This window comes from Parasteatoda tepidariorum, chromosome 6, assembly GCF_043381705.1.
Source record: "Parasteatoda tepidariorum isolate YZ-2023 chromosome 6, CAS_Ptep_4.0, whole genome shotgun sequence".
NCBI lineage: Eukaryota > Metazoa > Arthropoda > Arachnida > Araneae > Theridiidae > Parasteatoda > Parasteatoda tepidariorum.
Window position 1 is genome coordinate 2,562,548 of NC_092209.1, and position 19,321 is coordinate 2,581,868.

The 19,321-nt window shown below is 29.9% G+C and overlaps 1 protein-coding gene across 1 annotated transcript in view; it reads left to right on the forward strand.

Moving 5' to 3' along the window:
• The first annotated feature begins 11,166 nt into the window (after nt 1-11,166).
• Nucleotides 11,167-19,321, forward strand: part of LOC107444496 (kinesin-like protein KIF12) — an 85,089-nt gene continuing 76,934 nt past the window's right edge. The window contains exon 1 of the mRNA XM_071181909.1: nt 11,167-11,383. Coding sequence (XP_071038010.1) covers nt 11,298-11,383 — 86 coding nt within the window. The 5' untranslated portion in view covers nt 11,167-11,297. The remainder of the gene's footprint in view (nt 11,384-19,321) is intronic.

Here is a 19,321-nt window from a genome sequence, read left to right on the forward strand (position 1 = left end):
ATTTTCATTTTGAACTTATTTTATGAGTTCTGTTTACTTGCAGCTTATGTGCAATAAATGAAACTTATTGTTTTTCGCAATTTTCTTCGTTTTTTTTGTATTTATTTATTTTGCTGTATATATATATATATATATATATANGAGTCAGTGAACAGGGATTTTCACCCCCTTGCAGATTTACTAAAGATTCATACCTGGATAAACAATAAGGATTTAGTCCTATAATAGTGTTGCTCTATTCGATAACTTCTGTTTTTGAGGTAAGACCGGATACAATACCTCCAGCCCCTTTACGTGAGTCTATGCTGGGCACTCGAAAGCTGCAGTGCAGAGGAGGAAGAAGATAACTAAATTGAAGGCTGGACACAGGTTTTACGAACCCCAAGATTTCATTTGCGTTCCTCTTCCTTAAAGCACGAAAAGCTTTGTTTTAATATTTTGTAAATTTTTGTTGTCTCAAAAATTGTAGTTTTAATCTGGATGTAAAGAAATTAGCTGCAATTTAAAAAAAAAAAAACAATTTATATGAATTAAAATTGCTGCACTATATTTTTTTTAATGAAATTTAGGTTAGGCTCTCTACAGTCCCGGGACAATTGTTCCTCTCCCCCTATATATATATATAGTTCAAAACGTAGAGAAAACAAGGGAGCAAGTACAGAACAATGAAAGAAGAAGAAAAAATAAAAGAAAAATAATAATAAAAACAACATGAAACCGGAAAAAAAATCAATCCGAAAAAAAGGACAAAAATTTTAAAAAAATCTGGAAAATAAAAGATATAATCCTTTCATCAGCTCGTACGATTATATCCACAAAAAAGAGTGCTTTCTAATATTATATATATATATATAAGTTCAAAATGTAGATAAAACAAGGGAAAAATTTCAGAACAATGAAAAAAGGGGAAGAAAGGGAGGAAAATAATAATAAAAATAAAAATAACGAAAAAACCGGGAAAAGAATCCGAGAAAAAGGACAAAAAATTTTTAAAAATCCGGAAAATGAGAGATATAATCTATTCTTCAGCTCACTATATTCGCAAAAAAGAGTGCTTTCTAATATTGTATCACTATAGCCAAAGCAAAATATATCAATACAATAAGTGTGAGGAGCACTTAAGTGTGAGGAAAATTTTACAAAAGTGGGGTGAAAACGATTACCTAAATAGTACTGAAATTAATTATGTTTTTAGCGGACTAACTCTGAATTATTTTTTACAAGCAAAGAACATATCAGTTAGCGTGTTGTTTTTGTTAATGAATGCACGGCGTCTGTGTAGAAAAGTTTGTCTTACGATGTCAACTCTGTAATGTTTCTTTGTTATTAAACTAGTCTTATTTATTAGTCATTTCAGATACAAAAATTATTTTTAGTCCAGTCTATTATCTTACTATATATGAAAAGCTAATGATGGTGTCGCTGTCCGCCATTGTTTTCAATACATTTTTATTGGCCGGAAAATCACATGGTAGGATCCAGTTTTCCCTCATTTATTTTCTCATTGGTTTGATTGTCATCAACATAAAATTGATACAAGTCATAAAGTTATTGTTTTCCTATAAATATTTTTGTTTCCCTAATTTAAAGGTTAAAATTACCTGTACTGTTATTATTACATTTTTGATTTCGTTTGATTTCTGAATTAAGAGTTTACGAGGATTGTTTCATTGTTATTATTATTAGAATAATGTAGTTCCACCTTACATTTTAAGATAAAGGTAATTAAATCGGTCTTTTATTAATAATATCTTATTAATAATGTCTGATCTTATTAACTGTTTTACAATTATAATTTTTTCTTGGTGCAAATTACATTAATATACCATTATGAATGACGGTTTAAGAGATAATTTGAATGATTTAGAACTTTCAGCTTCATGCACAAAGTGAGAAATGCAAAAGTTGTATTTAAAATATACGTACGTCCGTTTCGTATGCAAAAAATATGAAATGACAGTTGTGAACTCTCCAAATTTATTAAATCAATATACTTTTAATTCAAAATGCTATTTCAAAAAAGGATTACTTAGAAAAAAATGATTTATGTTCACTTATAGATCAGATCTTAATAGTATCACAAAGGAAACATTTGGGCGTGGGAATTAGAGGCACAAGTGTTGTTTTTAGTTCATATATTTTTAGCAATTATCGGGTTGGTGAGAGTCAGTGAACAGGGATTTTCACCCCCTTGCAGATTTACTAAAGATTCATACCTGGATAAACAATAAGGATTTAGTCCTATAATAGTGTTGCTCTATTCGATAACTTCTGTTTTTGAGGTAAGACCGGATACAATACCTCCAGCCCCTTTACGTGAGTCTATGCTGGGCACTCGAAAGCTGCAGTGCAGAGGAGGAAGAAGATAACTAAATTGAAGGCTGGACACAGGTTTTACGAACCCCAAGATTTCATTTGCGTTCCTCTTCCTTAAAGCACGAAAAGCTTTGTTTTAATATTTTGTAAATTTTTGTTGTCTCAAAAATTGTAGTTTTAATCTGGATGTAAAGAAATTAGCTGCAATTTAAAAAAAAAAAAACAATTTATATGAATTAAAATTGCTGCACTATATTTTTTTTAATGAAATTTAGGTTAGGCTCTCTACAGTCCCGGGACAATTGTTCCTCTCCCCCTCTTGAGTGCAGCCTTAACTACATCACATCTAAATTCATCCCCTAGTACCCTGCTGGACATAAAATGCAACCAAAGAACCCAGACTGCTTTGACCAGATTTGCAAGTGCCATCTTAAGTGCTTTCTTTTGAGGGAAGCAGAAAGATCTTCCCTACTTGCAAAAAAAAAAAAAAAAAAAAAAAAAAAAAAAAAAAAAAAAAAAAAAATGCTGTGTTTAACCAGCTTCGCCGGAACATATTCTGGTTTGATTTGGACTTTCTAACGGGGATCTTACATCAGATCCTCGGATTTTCCAGCGATCAGCGACTTCCTGGAACTTTTATGTCAGATGAAGAGGATAAGCAACAACATCTAAATGACGTGCTTAATTTTTTTAAAATTCTTATATAAAATGAAAATGTCTGCTACTTTTTTCCTGAAATATTATTATTTTTAATTTTTCTTTAGAGTTAACATGTATTCCATACAGGTCTCACCTCACTAGACCAGGTGGTTTGACTCGTTCCAACATAAAATCCTTTTTTAAAAAAAGTAGTACATGTATACTTTTTTAGGAATGATATATTATTGTACACAACACAATAAATATCTTGATTAAATATGACGGTTTCTTGGTCGGACAAACCATCTCCAACAGAACTTCGATTCTAAGCTACCCGGTTTTACCTCACTTTGCTTTAGTTTAATACTTACATTATTTAAAAATCCGCATAAAACATTAAAAAGAAACTATTTTCTATCATAATATCAATATTAATAGCCATTAGCGGTAATAATGCAAAATTTTTAAGGAAACATTTCATTTAAAACATGTTTATTTCTTTTATATAAATACATAAATGTGACGACTAGTTATCATATCACTACCTTACAAATTAATAATGACAGCATTCATTATTCATTTTCGTGTAATCATCATCTTCTTCAATAATAATTTTGTATAATCATCATCTACAACAATTACAAAATCCCTGATAGATGACGTACTTTTCCAATTTTTTATAAAAATTTCGATCCCATTCACACCTATTCCGTGCCTAATTTCATTTTCACTTTATGATCATTCTTTTGGTCAAATGATGTCATGGGGATATCAATCCAAGGTGTTCGCCATTTGTCTATCGCCATTTTAAGTGTTTAATTCTCTCGATTATAACGAAAACTTTTGTTTGTTTACGAATTATCTATTTTGTCCATTCTATTCATTCTTCATTTAAATAAGAGCTTATAAATGGAATTAAATAAATTTAAATTCTAAAAATAATTATTTTAAATAAACCGTTAAATTTTCTTAATAGACAAAAGTATTGTATCAGTGAAGAGCAAAATAAACGGTTGCCACCAACCACAAGGCGACTCAATATAACAAATAATGATTAAGAAAGTGTCTGTCAATAGCCTTCCGATCACCACTTTTTTCATCGAAAATGCACCCCATGTGCATTTTATTATTGTTTTTTTTATTATTAAAAGTGGAATTAATATGAATATTTTATTCTATTCTAAATCTTGATTTGTTTTACATTTATTTTCCTTCATTTAAGAAATGAACCCTATTTTAAGAAATGATTCAAAGAATGCCCTACATAATTAATATCAACTTTTTTTAATCGCTTAAAATTTTTAATTTTTCTAAAGATGAAAAAACTGATAAAAGTGTTACAACTGGTCACTGACCAGTAGCAAAATTTCCTAGTATTTCGATATAAGAGAGAATATCGAAAATTCTAAAAACACGAATTATTACGAAATATCAGATTTAATTCTTGCGAAACTTTCTACTTAGTTTGGTAAAAAATTAGAAACTGAAGCAGAAGAATTTATAACAGAAACAATAGCACTTGAAAAAATAGTTTTACGACGAAGCACATTACTTTTTTTACGATAAAAACTTTCATCTCATTTCCTCGTTTAAATAAGTCAGTCGAAATTCATCACTGAAAATGGAACACGTTCATTTTATTCAACCCTCGAAACTTAAAGGCACGTAGAGGCACTGAATTTCTCTCTAGAGATAGAAAGGGATGATCTACTTTTCACCAATTTGCACAGATCATCGCTTTCCACTCTTTGAACACAAATGAACCACTAAACAGACGCCATCTTGAATATTGAATTTAGTAGTTGTTTTGCTTTTCCATTTCTTTTTTGTCGCAGTTTTTTGATTTTCAGCAAATCGTCTGCTTCTTATTCTGAACAAACCTCAAAATGCATGTTTAAGAGAAAATGAACGTAACTATTTAAGAAAAGGGACATAGAATTAGATTAAATTTTTCAAATTTCTCTTATTAAAATTGTTCTTCTTCAAAGTGTAAACTAATGAATCTAAATAAATTTGAAACAGGATACCATCTATTTGCCTAAATCACTTAGTATTTTTTTTTTTTAAATTCAATCTGTTTTGAAAAGACTTTAAAAGTGAACAGAGTTGTTTTTAAATGGTCTTCAGAGATCTATTAATTTTTAATAGTCGTATTAAATAGGCATTGTACAAATTTAGATTATGAAACCCTTTTATTGTTTAATGTTCTGAAGGGAATCTTGAAAAGTTATATCTGAAATATACTTAGCAACCTAACACCGGAGAACGGGATTTTTCCAACTAATGATTAGACTTAGTGTTTAAAAAAGTAAGGAAAAGAAAGTATAAAATGTCTCGTTTAGTTGTTAAACTTCATGAGAACGTTGAAAAGGCGTATTTTAGGATATGTCCATAATGCCAAACACGCATTTCGAGTTGTGTCCAGAATAGAATGTTCACCAGTAAAATATTTGTAAATGACTGTCACTTTATATATATGTTACGTAAATACCAGTTTTCTGACTTCAGAATTCCAACATTAACTTATTTTTTCTTTGTCAAAGACGAGGAGAAGAATAGAATGGGAAAGTGTTACGTTTTTATCAAAAATTTTCTAACTTAATTTACCATACCTTTTTTTTTTTCGAAGAGCTATTGTTTGAAAGCTGTGCCGTAGAGTTAGAAGAATATGGGTGAAAAATAATGAAATTTACTTTTAATTTTCAAGCGTTCGACTTTTGAAAAGTTCTTTTTTTTCTTCTGTTTACTGAGTTTGTTGAAACTAAATTCATTAAAGTAAAATTTCATTAAAAATTTCAAAGAAATAAAATTGTCAAAAACCGAAAATAGCACAAATTGGTCGAAAATATCTGATTGATGAAAAAGAAATTCGCAAATAAAAAAATTGAATATTTTTGTTGAAAATATTGAAACAATGACTTTTGATAGTTGAAAAAATATTTTTGGACCATTATATTAGCGAAAGCGATGCAATGATTAGAAGAAAGCGATGCAATAAAAGTTCCATAAAATCATGAGCATTTTAGTAAAAAGAAAAAAAGAGAGAATTTAAAAAATAATAAGAAAACAGCTTGAATTCTGTTAAAACAATTATCTTAATTTCAGCAAAGTTCAGTTTTAACTAACTCAATAAACTATTTCAATTATTTTTTTTGTAACTTGTAATTTTTTATCATTCTTTATTTATTCAATGTTACCAACATAACTATTTTCAAATATTTGGAAAATAGATATTTTTCGTGTTTTAACTTTATTAAAATTTTTCATATTTTATAAATTTCCCCCGTTCTCATTTTAGATTCCCGTTTCGTGATCTAGAAAAAAAAACATACATGTCATATTTATTTAAGAAAAATGGGACAAATTTTATTAAATTTCTACATGTAAAAATCCAATCAAGTAAATTTATTCTAGAATCACTTTGCATATGAAATTATTTTTCCAGTTATTTATAATTTGTTGCATCAAATTATTTTAAATATTTGTTGTATCAATTTTAATTCTAAAAAAAATGTCCTTGATGCATCAGTATGAAAGTGAAAGCTAGTTTTATTTGAAATTTCTACGAAATTCTATACCGCTATTCTATTTTCGCAGTTATTTTATTTTAAAAATAATTTCAGTGATTACTCATTTGATTCTTAAGGAATCCAAAATAAATAGTAAAAGTAGGGGTGCAATTTAACTAACTTAACATAATTGTTAAAGAACAAAAATACTTTTAAATTCTTAAGGAATAAAATAAATAAAACAAATCTCTGAAAAATCGAAATCTTTGATATTTAACTTCTAATCAAAAATTAAATTAATCGAAACTAATTTTCTATTAATTGATAGAAAGTTGCTGCTTCCATTTAAATGGACATAACGATCATAATTTAATTATAGAACAATAAACAACAATAGAACAAGAAACAATTAAAAATTGAGGGGGGAAACATTTCAATCTGTTGTTAAAATACGTTCGAAACATACTGGAGGCAGGTATGGAATAAAAATACTATAGTTCAAAAATTAGAAATTTTTTCCGTCAAATATTGTATGAATGGATTTTTGGCAATGGCCTCTCTGGCGCGGTGAAATCAGAGGAGGAAGAATTCCCAAGTTTTCCGTTAAAATGGTTTCTCTGCAATCAGATATTTACAGCAGTAAAGCTAACGCTCAGGGAAGTTCATAAGCAGCTTTGGCAGATTCTTTTTCCCAATTTTTACTTACTTTTTTATTTTAAAGAAATATTCTAATCATTAAATAATATTTAACTCTCATTATAGAGAAAAATTTGTTATTGAATATTTAACTGACTTAAAAAACTATGAATAATAAACAAGTAATAATAATAATAAATAATAATGAATAATTAACAAGTAATAATAATAATAAATAATAATGAATAATAATAAATAAATAATAATAAATAATGATAAATAAATAATAAGAAATAAATAATAAAGTTTGTGGGTCATATCTGTCGAATGGACTCTTCGTCCTTGACATTTAATCCAATTATAAGCCAATGAGAGTTAAGATCAGATGGTTAGACTCCGTTGAAGAGGATTTTAAAATCATAACAGTTACTGACTGGAAAAGAATCACAAAGAAAAGAACAGAGCGGAGGAAAGTTCTAAAGAAGGCTCTGGCTCACAAAGGGCTGTCATGCCAATAGAAGCTGAAGAAATAAATAATGATAAATGACTAATAATAAATATATATAAATAAATAAATAAGAATACATAAATAAAAATAAATAAATTTTAATAAACGTGTTCTCAACATTTGACAAAAAAAAAAAAAAAAAAAAAAAACAGTTTCTCAATTTTTTCACTCAACTTTTTATTATTATTATTAGTTTTAATACAAACCGATTTATACTTATTCAGACTGATATATTTTTAACTAATACATTGATTCAATAGTTCACTGATTAAACAATTCACTTTGTATAATACTCAATCTCTGATTCACCGATTTATCAATTCATTCATTTGCAAATTTAATGATCGCTTTTCAATTCCTTTACTCTTTAAATCAGATTGTTCGATGAAATCAAGCTTGTAAAGCATAAAAATTGAATGTTTCCGTTTAATATTTAAAAGTAATGTCGAAAACACGCTATCAAAACTAAAAATAAAGAGTATTGGCAAAGTAATCCCAGATGTAAACGATCTTTATAACAATTAAACATAAAGTAAATAGCTATAAAAAACAACCATGGCAAAATAAATAGCACTTAGAATGACAAACATGCAAGAAAAATCTAAAAATTGTAATAGCCAATTGTGAAATAAATGAACAGTCGTTATAGTACCTGTATAATGAATACTAAAGGATATTAAATCCGTCGTTGAACAGTTCAACTTTTCGGACTAATGACTACTAATGTCCATCTCTGTAGCCTTGTAGATTTGAGCCCATACCAGAAGACAAAAAAACTCCTGGAACAAGTATTGGGAGAAATTTGCCCTCGTGAAGTATTTTTTGTTGGAACTAACCCGACTATGAGTTACATGGAGAGGAGAACTAGAAAAACCTCCCATGTTTAGCCTTATGGCAAGAGCTAACCCATGATTCGTCTACCACTGAGAATATTTTACGTCAGCACTGTGGTCGGTGCAAGCAGGATGCGGCATTGGTATCGACCCGCCATCGACTGGGATTTGAACAAGGTTCACCTCATTGGAAGGCGAACGCTCAACCCCTAAGCCATCACGGCTTACACTAAAGGGTAGTTTAGATGGTTTATGCTTTTTATTGGAGGACCTTCTATTTTTCCTTCTATGTCCAAATATGAGACCGTTATTGCCGCAAAGGTTTCATGGTCTTTGCTAACCGTAATGTTAGATGGTCACCGCACACTCTTCTCCTATGTCTTCGAAAGAGGCACTCAGCCTAGTGTAATGCATAGGGAATAAGTTTTTGTGTTCACTTTGCAATGTTTGCAATTTTCTGAAAATTCAATATATTCTCTGGAATGTTAAGTCAGGAAGCTGTCCACACAAGTAGAAGAATTCTCAATCTCATAGAGGAGAGGAGTCCTACCAACCATCAAGGACGTGGGATAACTGTCTTATTGCCTGCATGAAATTACTGTGTAAAGCCTGTAAGACCATATTCTAAATTATCTTTCCTTTTTGTTCGACACTAAAAAACTTGTTTATTACCTTTCAACTACAAGCGATTATTCATGTTATTTATAACTGTTTATTTATTTTCATTTTTTTATTATTTAAAACTAGGTTCATAATAAAACAAAACATGTCGAGTTTTTCCGTGGAGGGCCGTGGTGTCTTTGGGGACGGAGCACTCACCTCACAATGACGTGACCCGCGTTCGAATCTCAGAGATGGATGGTCGAAAATAATTCCCCACCCGGCTCGCATCAACCACAGTACTGAAGTAAAATAGCGTCAGTGGTAGACAGATCATGGGTTAGAGTCCCTTTTCCATCAGACTGACAATGGGAGGGTTTCGTGATTTTTCCTCTCCATGTAGATCAAATGCTGGTTAGTTCCATCAAGAAGTCGTCCACAAGGGTAAATTTCTCCCAATACTTGATCCAGGAGTTCTCTTGTCTATCAGATTGGATTCAAAATTAAAAGGCTACGGAGTTGAACAGTGGTAGTCGTTAACTCAAAAATTAGTTCTGCTGTTCAACAACGGTTATAAAATAAAATAGTTCTAAAGTTAGTTAACCAAATCAGGTTCCATAAATTTCCATGCAGTTTTCTTTTGCATCTTTGTTGTGGCAACATTGAGAAATATATTTTTATTTTATAACCGGTATCGTACAACTGACACCTATTTTGTGTTCACGACGATCAATGTTGAACTCCGTAGCTCCTGTAATTTTAAATCCAATCCAGAAGACAATAAGATGTCCTGAGTAATGCATTGCAACGAACTAGACTTCGTGGGGGACTTTTTTGATAGAACTAACTCGCACTTTCTATACCCGGAATGGAAAATCTTCCACAGTTAGCCAGATGGCAAGGATATTCTAGCCAATGATCTGCCTATACTACCTCTATTTTTACGTCAGAACCGTGGTTGGTGCGAGCCAGGAACAGAATTTAAATCAACCTGTAATAACTGGGATTCGAATCTGGGTCTCTTTATTGCGAGTTGAGTGCTTAACCCCACAGTCATTCCGGCTCTCTAAAAAACATTTTTCACTGTATGCAAGTACAAGAAAAGTACAAAAAATAAGGAGGATTATAACAATTATTATTTTTCAAACTTTGTCTAAAAGCACCAAGCCTTGTATACATTTTGTACATTGCCAATAACATAAATATACAGAAACATTTAATCAAAGACTTATATTATCATCCATCTGCGTCTTTAACAGTGTTGAAATTATTTAACTAAATTATTTTATAAATGTATAGTTACTTTTTACAAAGCCTCAAAAACGAAATAGATACGTTTTTATTTATCACGCTGCTATAAAATGCACTTAGAAATAATTCTTTTTTATTTTGACTTTTTTTTAGCAAAGTATGTTTTTAATAGAAAAGAAAGATTAAATGTTCGTACTTATCCTAGAGAACTAAAAACGTAAATTATTATTCCAAAATTTACATTTCAATATTATGTTATAAAGTTATTGTATACGAAATAACGTGCGTTGTTCTGACGAATTGATGGTGCAAACGAAAATGATGCAAATGAATTTTCTAGTGATCGTTTAAAATGATTTTAAAATATGAAACGTCGCTATCTTCTTTGAATATAATTTAATTAAGAGTAGATTCCCTACCCCGAATGACCTTCACCTCTATCCAATGTTTTTTATTCTCACACTGAATGATTTACTGACCCAGTTTTTATTCCAAGATCAAAATTTATGTGATGATCACTTCATTTAAAAATCGGGGGCGTTCATTAATTCCCCCTCCACCCCTCTGTCTGACTCCTACGCAGGAAAACGAATCTCAATATTTCGCGTCAAGGCCACACCAGATAGTTTTTCTTTTCCCTCTTTTTTTATTCAGAAAAAGAACAAAAAAGAATGAAAGAACAATTCCCGTTCGAAACCACGAAATCATCTTGGTGATAGTTCCATCTCCCAGGACACTCCAAAATAATCACCGCTGGTCAAGAGTCCCTAGGGATTGCACGGCGGACATCGTAAACCCACTCAGCTAGATTAATGGAACCAAAGAGGGTTCATTCGAACGTTCTGTTTTAGTTGCCTATACAGGGCAGTAAATGGGACGCCGCCCCCCCTTCTTACACGGACACCAAGGCTTTGGTCAGAATGGGGCAGTTGATGTCCAGATCTTAGGCCAAGGGTATTTGTTGTTAGTTATCATTGGGATTAAAGTGAATGGAAAAGATGTGCAATGGCAGCAACTCGCAAATGGTTCCCAAAGATTCGACGAAAGAAACCGCCTTTAAAGAAAATTTATAACCGGTGTAATTTTTATGGGTAAGTTTTCTTTTATTGAAATGAAAAGTTTTCTTAAGCTCAAAGCTACCAACGAAACATTTATTGATTGAAAGCTAAGGTTTATTTATTTATTTTGTAAATATCATATGCTAAAAAATTTTTTTTAAAAAAAACCAATCTTGATAATTTGGAACACTTTATATCTGCAAAACAATGTTATTTACAATTTGGAGCACTTTATATGTGCCGAATATTTTGAATATTGACAGCAATTCATAAAATCTGACCATAGGGAAAAAAACCAATGAAGTTATTTTTACGTAATTCAATACATTTTTAACTATGTTTGAAAGAGTTAAAATAAATTCTGTGAAAATGAAAGTTTTAATAAACTAGGATGTCACGAAGGTCTTCTGGTTATCAGCGTCAGGCATGATAATTTTCACAGTTTTCATCTAATTTAAGGAAAAACGCAACCGTTATGTAGTTAGTTAAAGAGAAGTTTTTATTACTTGCAACAGTTTTTTTTTTAAAAAATATTTTTATCGAAGATGTAACTCATTAAACGAAAAATGCTTTGGATTTATCAATCATCTTTTCAATAACTCCTAGCGTAATCAAAACTTCCTTTATTCAGTCTGCAAAATCGAAAACGGGACACAGTAATAATTTTTGATTTAATGGTAAAATTTTTATGTACTTATATCCAATGTTTATAGCGTGAAGGGCAAATCTTAAATTTGCTAATTATTTAGAGCAGGCATTATTTTTAGTTACGAAATCAGACACATAGAAAAAAAATTTCTGTAGATAAACATACCATTTTTTTCAATGGATTTGACCATTTTTTTGGAAGGATTTAACCCTCAAAATACCGACAGCAGCTGCAATCTGTAAAGTGAATTCTCAATAGCTTAGACGAAGAGTTGTAGAAAATTTGAGCCCCTCAATATTATTTTAAATTTTGTGTGTATATATTAACTATGTGAGACAATGTAAACACAATTATGAAACTCGTTTATGCAGAAATAATTAATTACAAAGAAAAATAATAACTTTTGTAGTACACAATGTTAGAAAAATGATTTTTGTCTAACTCAATGTGAAAAAAAAACATATTTTCTTCATTACTCATGGTAAAAAAATAATTACTGAAAGTAGAAAAACAATTTTAATAACTTAATGTAAAAAAATAAATATCTAGCAACTCATTAGAAATTTTGCAACTCATGTAAAAAAAAAATTTTTCCTTCGAATAACTCAATGTAAAAAATTTATTTTTAATTGTTTACAGATTTTTGTACATTTTGAAATGTTTTAATGATAAAATATTTTTTTATCTGTACATAAGTTTTCATTTCTAACTGATAAAATCGAAAATTTGGACGGAATTGGTTGCAAGATTTTGAAACATTTGAAGCATGAATTTTTTGTAATTTTACTACCCAGAAATTGATTGGTCAATTTTGATCAAATTTTAAAATTTGTCATTTAACATAAGACGTTATACTAGATAAGATTAAGACGTTATATCAGATGAAGTACAATTTGTAAACTTGCAAGTCTTGCAATAATTTTTTTGACCCATATTAAATAGAATACTAAAAAATTATACACAATTTTTGTAAAATTATATTTTTTTTCATTGAATTATCTTCGGATAAACATATTTTATGTCTGTGTGCAAAAATGTTTCAATGTTTCGATTGGGGCCATAATTTCTGTTTGCGTTAATCCCGTATATCTTGAAAGGGTATTCTAATGGGTCAAAAAGAGGTGAGTTTATTTAGAGAAAATGCCCTTTTGTGCCTGATTTCATGACCTAAAATATTTTCTTTGAAAACTAATTACATCATTGTGCAAAATTAAAGTCGAAACTAAAAATTCAGATTATATCAGTGGAAATAACGAAAATAAAACACTAGTCTCAAGATTAGACTAACTTGGATTAAGAATGATAGGGCATATATGACATACTGAGGAATTAGCAGAATAAGTACGCTGGTATTTCAAGTTACTGCCCAAAAGGTATTTCAGCAGATGGCATCTGAATGACTCTATTCCATGTTGAATCATTGGAAAATTAAAGGAAAGTCAAACTGGGATTAGTGTGGTTGAGGAGATCTTTCACAGCACCGGTTCATGAGCTTGGAGATCTTTTCAAATTATATATCTTTTCAAACTATATGAACTGCTGTACGAGAGCTTTGCAGTGGTCCGTTCACTCTGAAACATAATTACAGGTAACTAGTACATCGTACTGAAGACAAAAGTAACAGTATTTAGCTGGTGAATTCGAAAGACATACATAACGGACTAATAGGTCACCGATAGCTCATTCTACTAAGGTTAAAAGACTTCACATGGGTGATCTACTTGCACGATGACCAGTACGGTGCGTACCATTTACGTTTCTTTGGAGACGACGTTTTCTGTGGGGTCAGGAACACTAGAAATGGAAATATGAACTCTCTTTACTAATGTCTAACTACCAAAAGCAGATTCTGTCTGACTGCCGAAAGCAGATTTAACCTGATTACAGAAACTGGATTAAGTCTGACTACTGAAAGGAGATTTAGTTTGACTACGAAAGAAGATTTTGTCTGATTACCGAAAGGTAATTAATTTTGACTATCGAAAGAGGATTTAGTGTAACTACAGAAAGCAGATTTAATTTGATAACAGGAAGGAGATTTAGTTCGATTATCGAAAGATGATTAAGTCTGAAAACTAAAAGGATATTTTGTCTGAATAATGAAAGGAGATTAAATCTGATAACAGAAAGGAGATTTAATCTGATTACAGAAAGGTGATTAATTCTGAATATTGAAAAGCAGATTCAGTCTGAATAACGAAAGCAAGGAACATGCAATAAAACCTCTAACATCATCGAAAAGGGCATGTATGGAGGTGGTGTTTTTGTTTGGAGTGGTACCATGCTTAGAAATTGGTTCAGTCACTGGTAAACGCTATTTCAGGGAGGTTTCTCTCTTTTATGTGTGTCCTTTAGAGAGGCTCTTCTTCATGGATGACAGCGTTACACCTAATCATTCAGTGGCTTACATCGAGCTGTTGGAAATTGAAGATATAAATTGACTGGCTGTCAAGATATCCAGATCTAAATACAATTGAACATGCATGGAGCGATTTTTGATATCACGTCGTCAGCAACTTTTCCAGATTTCTCAACGAGAATTTTCGCATTTTAACGAGAATGGGCAGCTATGCCCGTTCAGGAGCATATTCAGTAATGTATATATTTGGAATAATATATTTATCAACTTTTAATTATGCATTTCAAAAACCAAACACTAAAATGCTAAGCGAAAGTACTAATTTTGTAAAAGGTATCTTTATATCTTCTTGGAGCAAACTTTTGTAACGTTAACAATGATTGATTATATGAAATGATGTTTGAAGTAATTGCAAAGAGTATGGAGTTGCCGAACATGCAGAGCTATCGAATGCGTAATCAAAATTTACAAACGTCTTTAAATATCTCAGCATATGATGTATCATCCTAAACATTTTAATTTAAAAGTAAATTTTTTAATTACCTGGCCAGACATGTTTCGCAGAACTATTAATTTTTTTTTTCATTCTATTTTTACATTGTTAAAATTCTCATTCTTCGTGCTACCACGTAGATTACCATTAATTATATACTAATCTTCTTTGTTTAGTTTTTGTTAGTACTTCAAATTAAGTTATTCTTTGATATATGCATTTATTCTAAATAATTGTCAATTTTTTTAAGTCTTAGAACTTAACCCAGTTATCTGAGAATTAAACCTTCTAAAGAAATTAAAAATATTTTGTCATTTTGAAATTACTCCATGCAAAACGTCTAATGGATCATATTAATAAAGCGCACCCCTTTTCTCGAATAATGAACAAAAAATTATTTAATTATTTATTTTATTGTTTATTATTTGTTTGGTTTATGAAAAGTAAATACATATTAGTGTCACTCAAATTGTTTGCTTTGAGTGGTAAATTTTAAATGAACGAATTCGGATTTTTTGGAATTTTATTTTGATTTTCAAATTCCTTCCACCACTAACTATAAAAAAGCTGCTCTTTTAAAAAAAGAAGATGTTGAAAAAATTCACTTAGGCTAAACATGCTCGAAATGTGTCGAACAAACGAAAAAAGGATCGAAACATGCCACTTTTTATTACATATTTTTGAAGCAAATGTTTCTTGGGTTCATTCTCAAGATTCTCCAGACGTGAAAAAGTAATCGGAAGTGTGAATGAAACAGGAAATGCATGGTTGCCAACAAAAAATGGAAAATAAAGGTGGATTAGAAATAATGCACTTGCCGAGAAGAAACAGAAAATCTAAAATGAATGCCTTGTTATTGCTATCTGACAAAACAGTCGCATTTTAAAATATTGACTAAAAGAAAAGAAGAACAGCATAGATAAGTTCGTCATCAAGAATAATATAAATCATCTTATTGACGCATTTCGTTGAATTTTGGGCAATTTCGATAATTCCAAAATTCTTTCCATCTATATCACCACATCAACTCATTTATTCACATGAATACTGATTCTCTTATCTCTCGCTATCTCTCCATCGAGCGTGTGAATATATTTTGCCATGATTTGCCTCTCACGGCTATTGCGGGTTTAATATTTTTGCTTTTACACTTTCAATTATATTTATTTTCTAGTTCAATCTCAGGCATCGTGGTTTTTATAGTTTTGTTTTTAACTTTATTTTCTCTTCTTCATTGGTAACTTTACATTTTCTTTTTAAAGTCCCTTTCGTTTCCCTCATTCACGTCTTGCGAGTCTTGCGAATGGGTGCCTAGTTTTGAGCGCTAGAAACATGTCGACCCTCTTCATACTTTCTTGAAGGTGGTGAAGTTCTTATCATCAAGTTCGTAGAAATAAGAATCTGTGTTTTAATATCTAAACAGAGATCATGCAGTCCTTAAAAAAGTAAGAAAACCGTAGCATCAATATTATAATTGGGAAGTTATCTTTAACTTTAAAATTTAAATTTCGACATTTGAGATTTTGTAAATAGATATTTATAGTTAATGAAAAGCATTGTGGTGAATATAAACGTAATAAAATACATTTTATCTTTTTGCTGCCACCTATTTAGTTTCCTAGGAACCTTACGAACTCTGTTTATTATATTAGATATAGACATATCTAGTGATAGTGAGAATCCTAAAACTGGTTTGAAAATAAAGGAAACAAACAAAAAATCAACAATAGCAATATTTGCTGATTTTATTTGAAGAACATTTTAAGCGACTTTTTGAAACAAATTTGCGAAAATCATGATAGTATAGAAATCATCTTGAATATTTTGACAGAATGAAACGATTTTTTAAACTATGAATCATATAATATCTTACATATTGTTCGTAAACCTTTGTATTTCAATGCTTTTAAAATGCCACTTAACATTCACTAATCTCTTCAGTTATGGAAAAAAGAAATTTTGTAAGTTAATTAAGTAGGGATTAGCTTGGGTTTAGTATGAAATTTTCATATAAATAAAATTAAAACAATAAAGAAAAAGAAAGTCAAATAAACTTGTCATAAATGCGTTCTTGGAAAATTATATACTATTTATTCATCTATTCACAATTTAGTTTTAAAGAAGGTTCAATTGAAAACAATCTTTGCTTTTCGGTCAGAAATCAGCCTGTAGCCTGGAAACGTCTTGATATTTTTCTATTAACTATTAATCAATAAGTAAGCCTTCCCGAGCTATCGCAAAAAGTTTAATAAAAAAGCTTCAATTTTTATTTTATTCTTTTTTATTGTCTCAACTTGTTTGCTTAGATAAAAACTGGAATATTGCTTTTCTTGTCAATCACAAGTTCAGTAGTTTATGGTTACCTTAAATCACTCTACCTGCTGTGTTGATATTGTTTGACCGTTTTTGATACTATCATCAAATATATATAGCTTAATAGACCTTTAATTTATGATTCAATCTTTTCGAAATTTCGTCAACCCCTCATATGTTGAGGGAGGAGCATCCAAATATGTAAAAACACTGCATGTTTATTCAGCATTTCTTTAGTAATAATTAATTTTTTTAGTTATTAAATAGTTAGCGGTAATTAATTAGAATATTTGGAGTTATCCCCTGAAACCATTAAAAGTGATCCTTAGTACATGAAAATCTGATCATTAGAACGAAAGTTATTCAGGGTGATATCTTTTTTTGCGTACTGTACGATTTTGTTAAAAGTTCAGGTTGTATCTTGCCTTCCTATCTATTGTAAAAAGATAGTCGATTATAAAATTAGAGCAGATTTATTTTCCCTCACATTAGATAATACTACAATAACAGAAAAAAAAATCACTACATACATAAGCATACAAAGAGAAAAAATCGAAGTAGCAAATATGTTTACAAAGTTATAAATGAAACTTAATCAGAACAAAAAACAATACTTTTGAAAAATGCATAGTTCTATCAAATTAAGTGAACAGAAATTAGTTGAATGTAATTCTACACAGTTTAAGAAAAAATTTAATGCTGTAAATAAGAACTTTCAATAGAACAATAATTATGGTATAGGGAAAAAAACAGGCATTCCCTTTGCCTCAATGATAATTCTTAAATGAACTCCATTGTATTTAGTTAATTTCTAATTTATTCCATTCGTTAAGATTTGGTGAAGTAGGAATGAAAAAAATGAAGAAATAGATAAACTAATTATACTATTGATAATCTTATTCTATTTTTTAAAACTCATAAATTTTCTTAAAATTAGGGTAGCATAATGCACATCTAACGGTAACAATCATTTTTATTCATTTAATGATTGTATTAATGAGATTGTCTAAAATGCTGGCCCTATTTTACTATCTTGAAAAATGATTGCATTCGATTTCTCTTTAAATCGATGAAAAATCTCATTTTCATTCAATGAGATTGGAAAGTCAATGTGACATTCGATAAAAGTAATCTTTCTGCAGAATATATTATATTTTTAAGATTTTTATCAGCTAATTTTCACCATTAAAAAGGACATTAATTTGTTTTAAAACTCACTCACCATAAAACCTGCCGTTAAAATAGTCTTATTAATACTCAGTTTTAAAATCATAGGAAGGAAATACCGTTTGTATTTAAAGTATTTTTAAATGCTGCAACGAACACTAAATTTTTTTCTGCCTTGAATAAAGGTGGATAAATTATAATGATTATCTATTCACTTAATTGCTTTTACTAATTATGCATAAAATACACTATTACATTAGCCAGCTGATACAAAGTATTTTGCTCATTTGTTAACACTGAATTTAATTTTTACTTCCTAGATATTTTATTTTCCGAAACTAATATTTTAATTAAAGGAACCATATAGTCGGTCATTCAAGACACAGCTCGAAATGAGCCTTTTCAAACAATTCAAAGAGGATAGGTAGGTACTTTATTTATTTCGCACTAGAGCTACACAAGGGGCTATTGGCGACGGTCTTGGAACCACTATTGAAAATTCGGCATAATACTCGACAATCTCGTAAGAAGAACTGTTAACTTTTAATGTCTTTTCAAAAACGACTAATATTTTTAAAAAAATGTACTAAGTAATTAAAGCAAATTGACGACGCCACATTACGAATTTTCATGGATTTATTAGTTTACTCTTGGAAGAAGAAACAATTTTCGTAACAGAAGTTCTTAAAAGCGGAATCAAATGCTGTGTCCATTTTCTTAAACACGCAATTCGAGCTTTCTCCAGAATCTAAAGTTCCCCGCCGATATTCAACACAAAAAATATCTCTAATGGATCTCGAATGATCGTTTTATACGAACGCAAAAGCCAAATTAAAGTTCTAAAATGTTTAACTAAAAAATAAAAGGGAAAACAAAAACAAATAAATAAGTTTTAAAATTAATTTTTTTAATGAATTTAAAATTTTGCAAAACATTTTGTTTAAATTTATTGAATACTTTTTAAGTTATAGAAAAGAAACGCATATATAT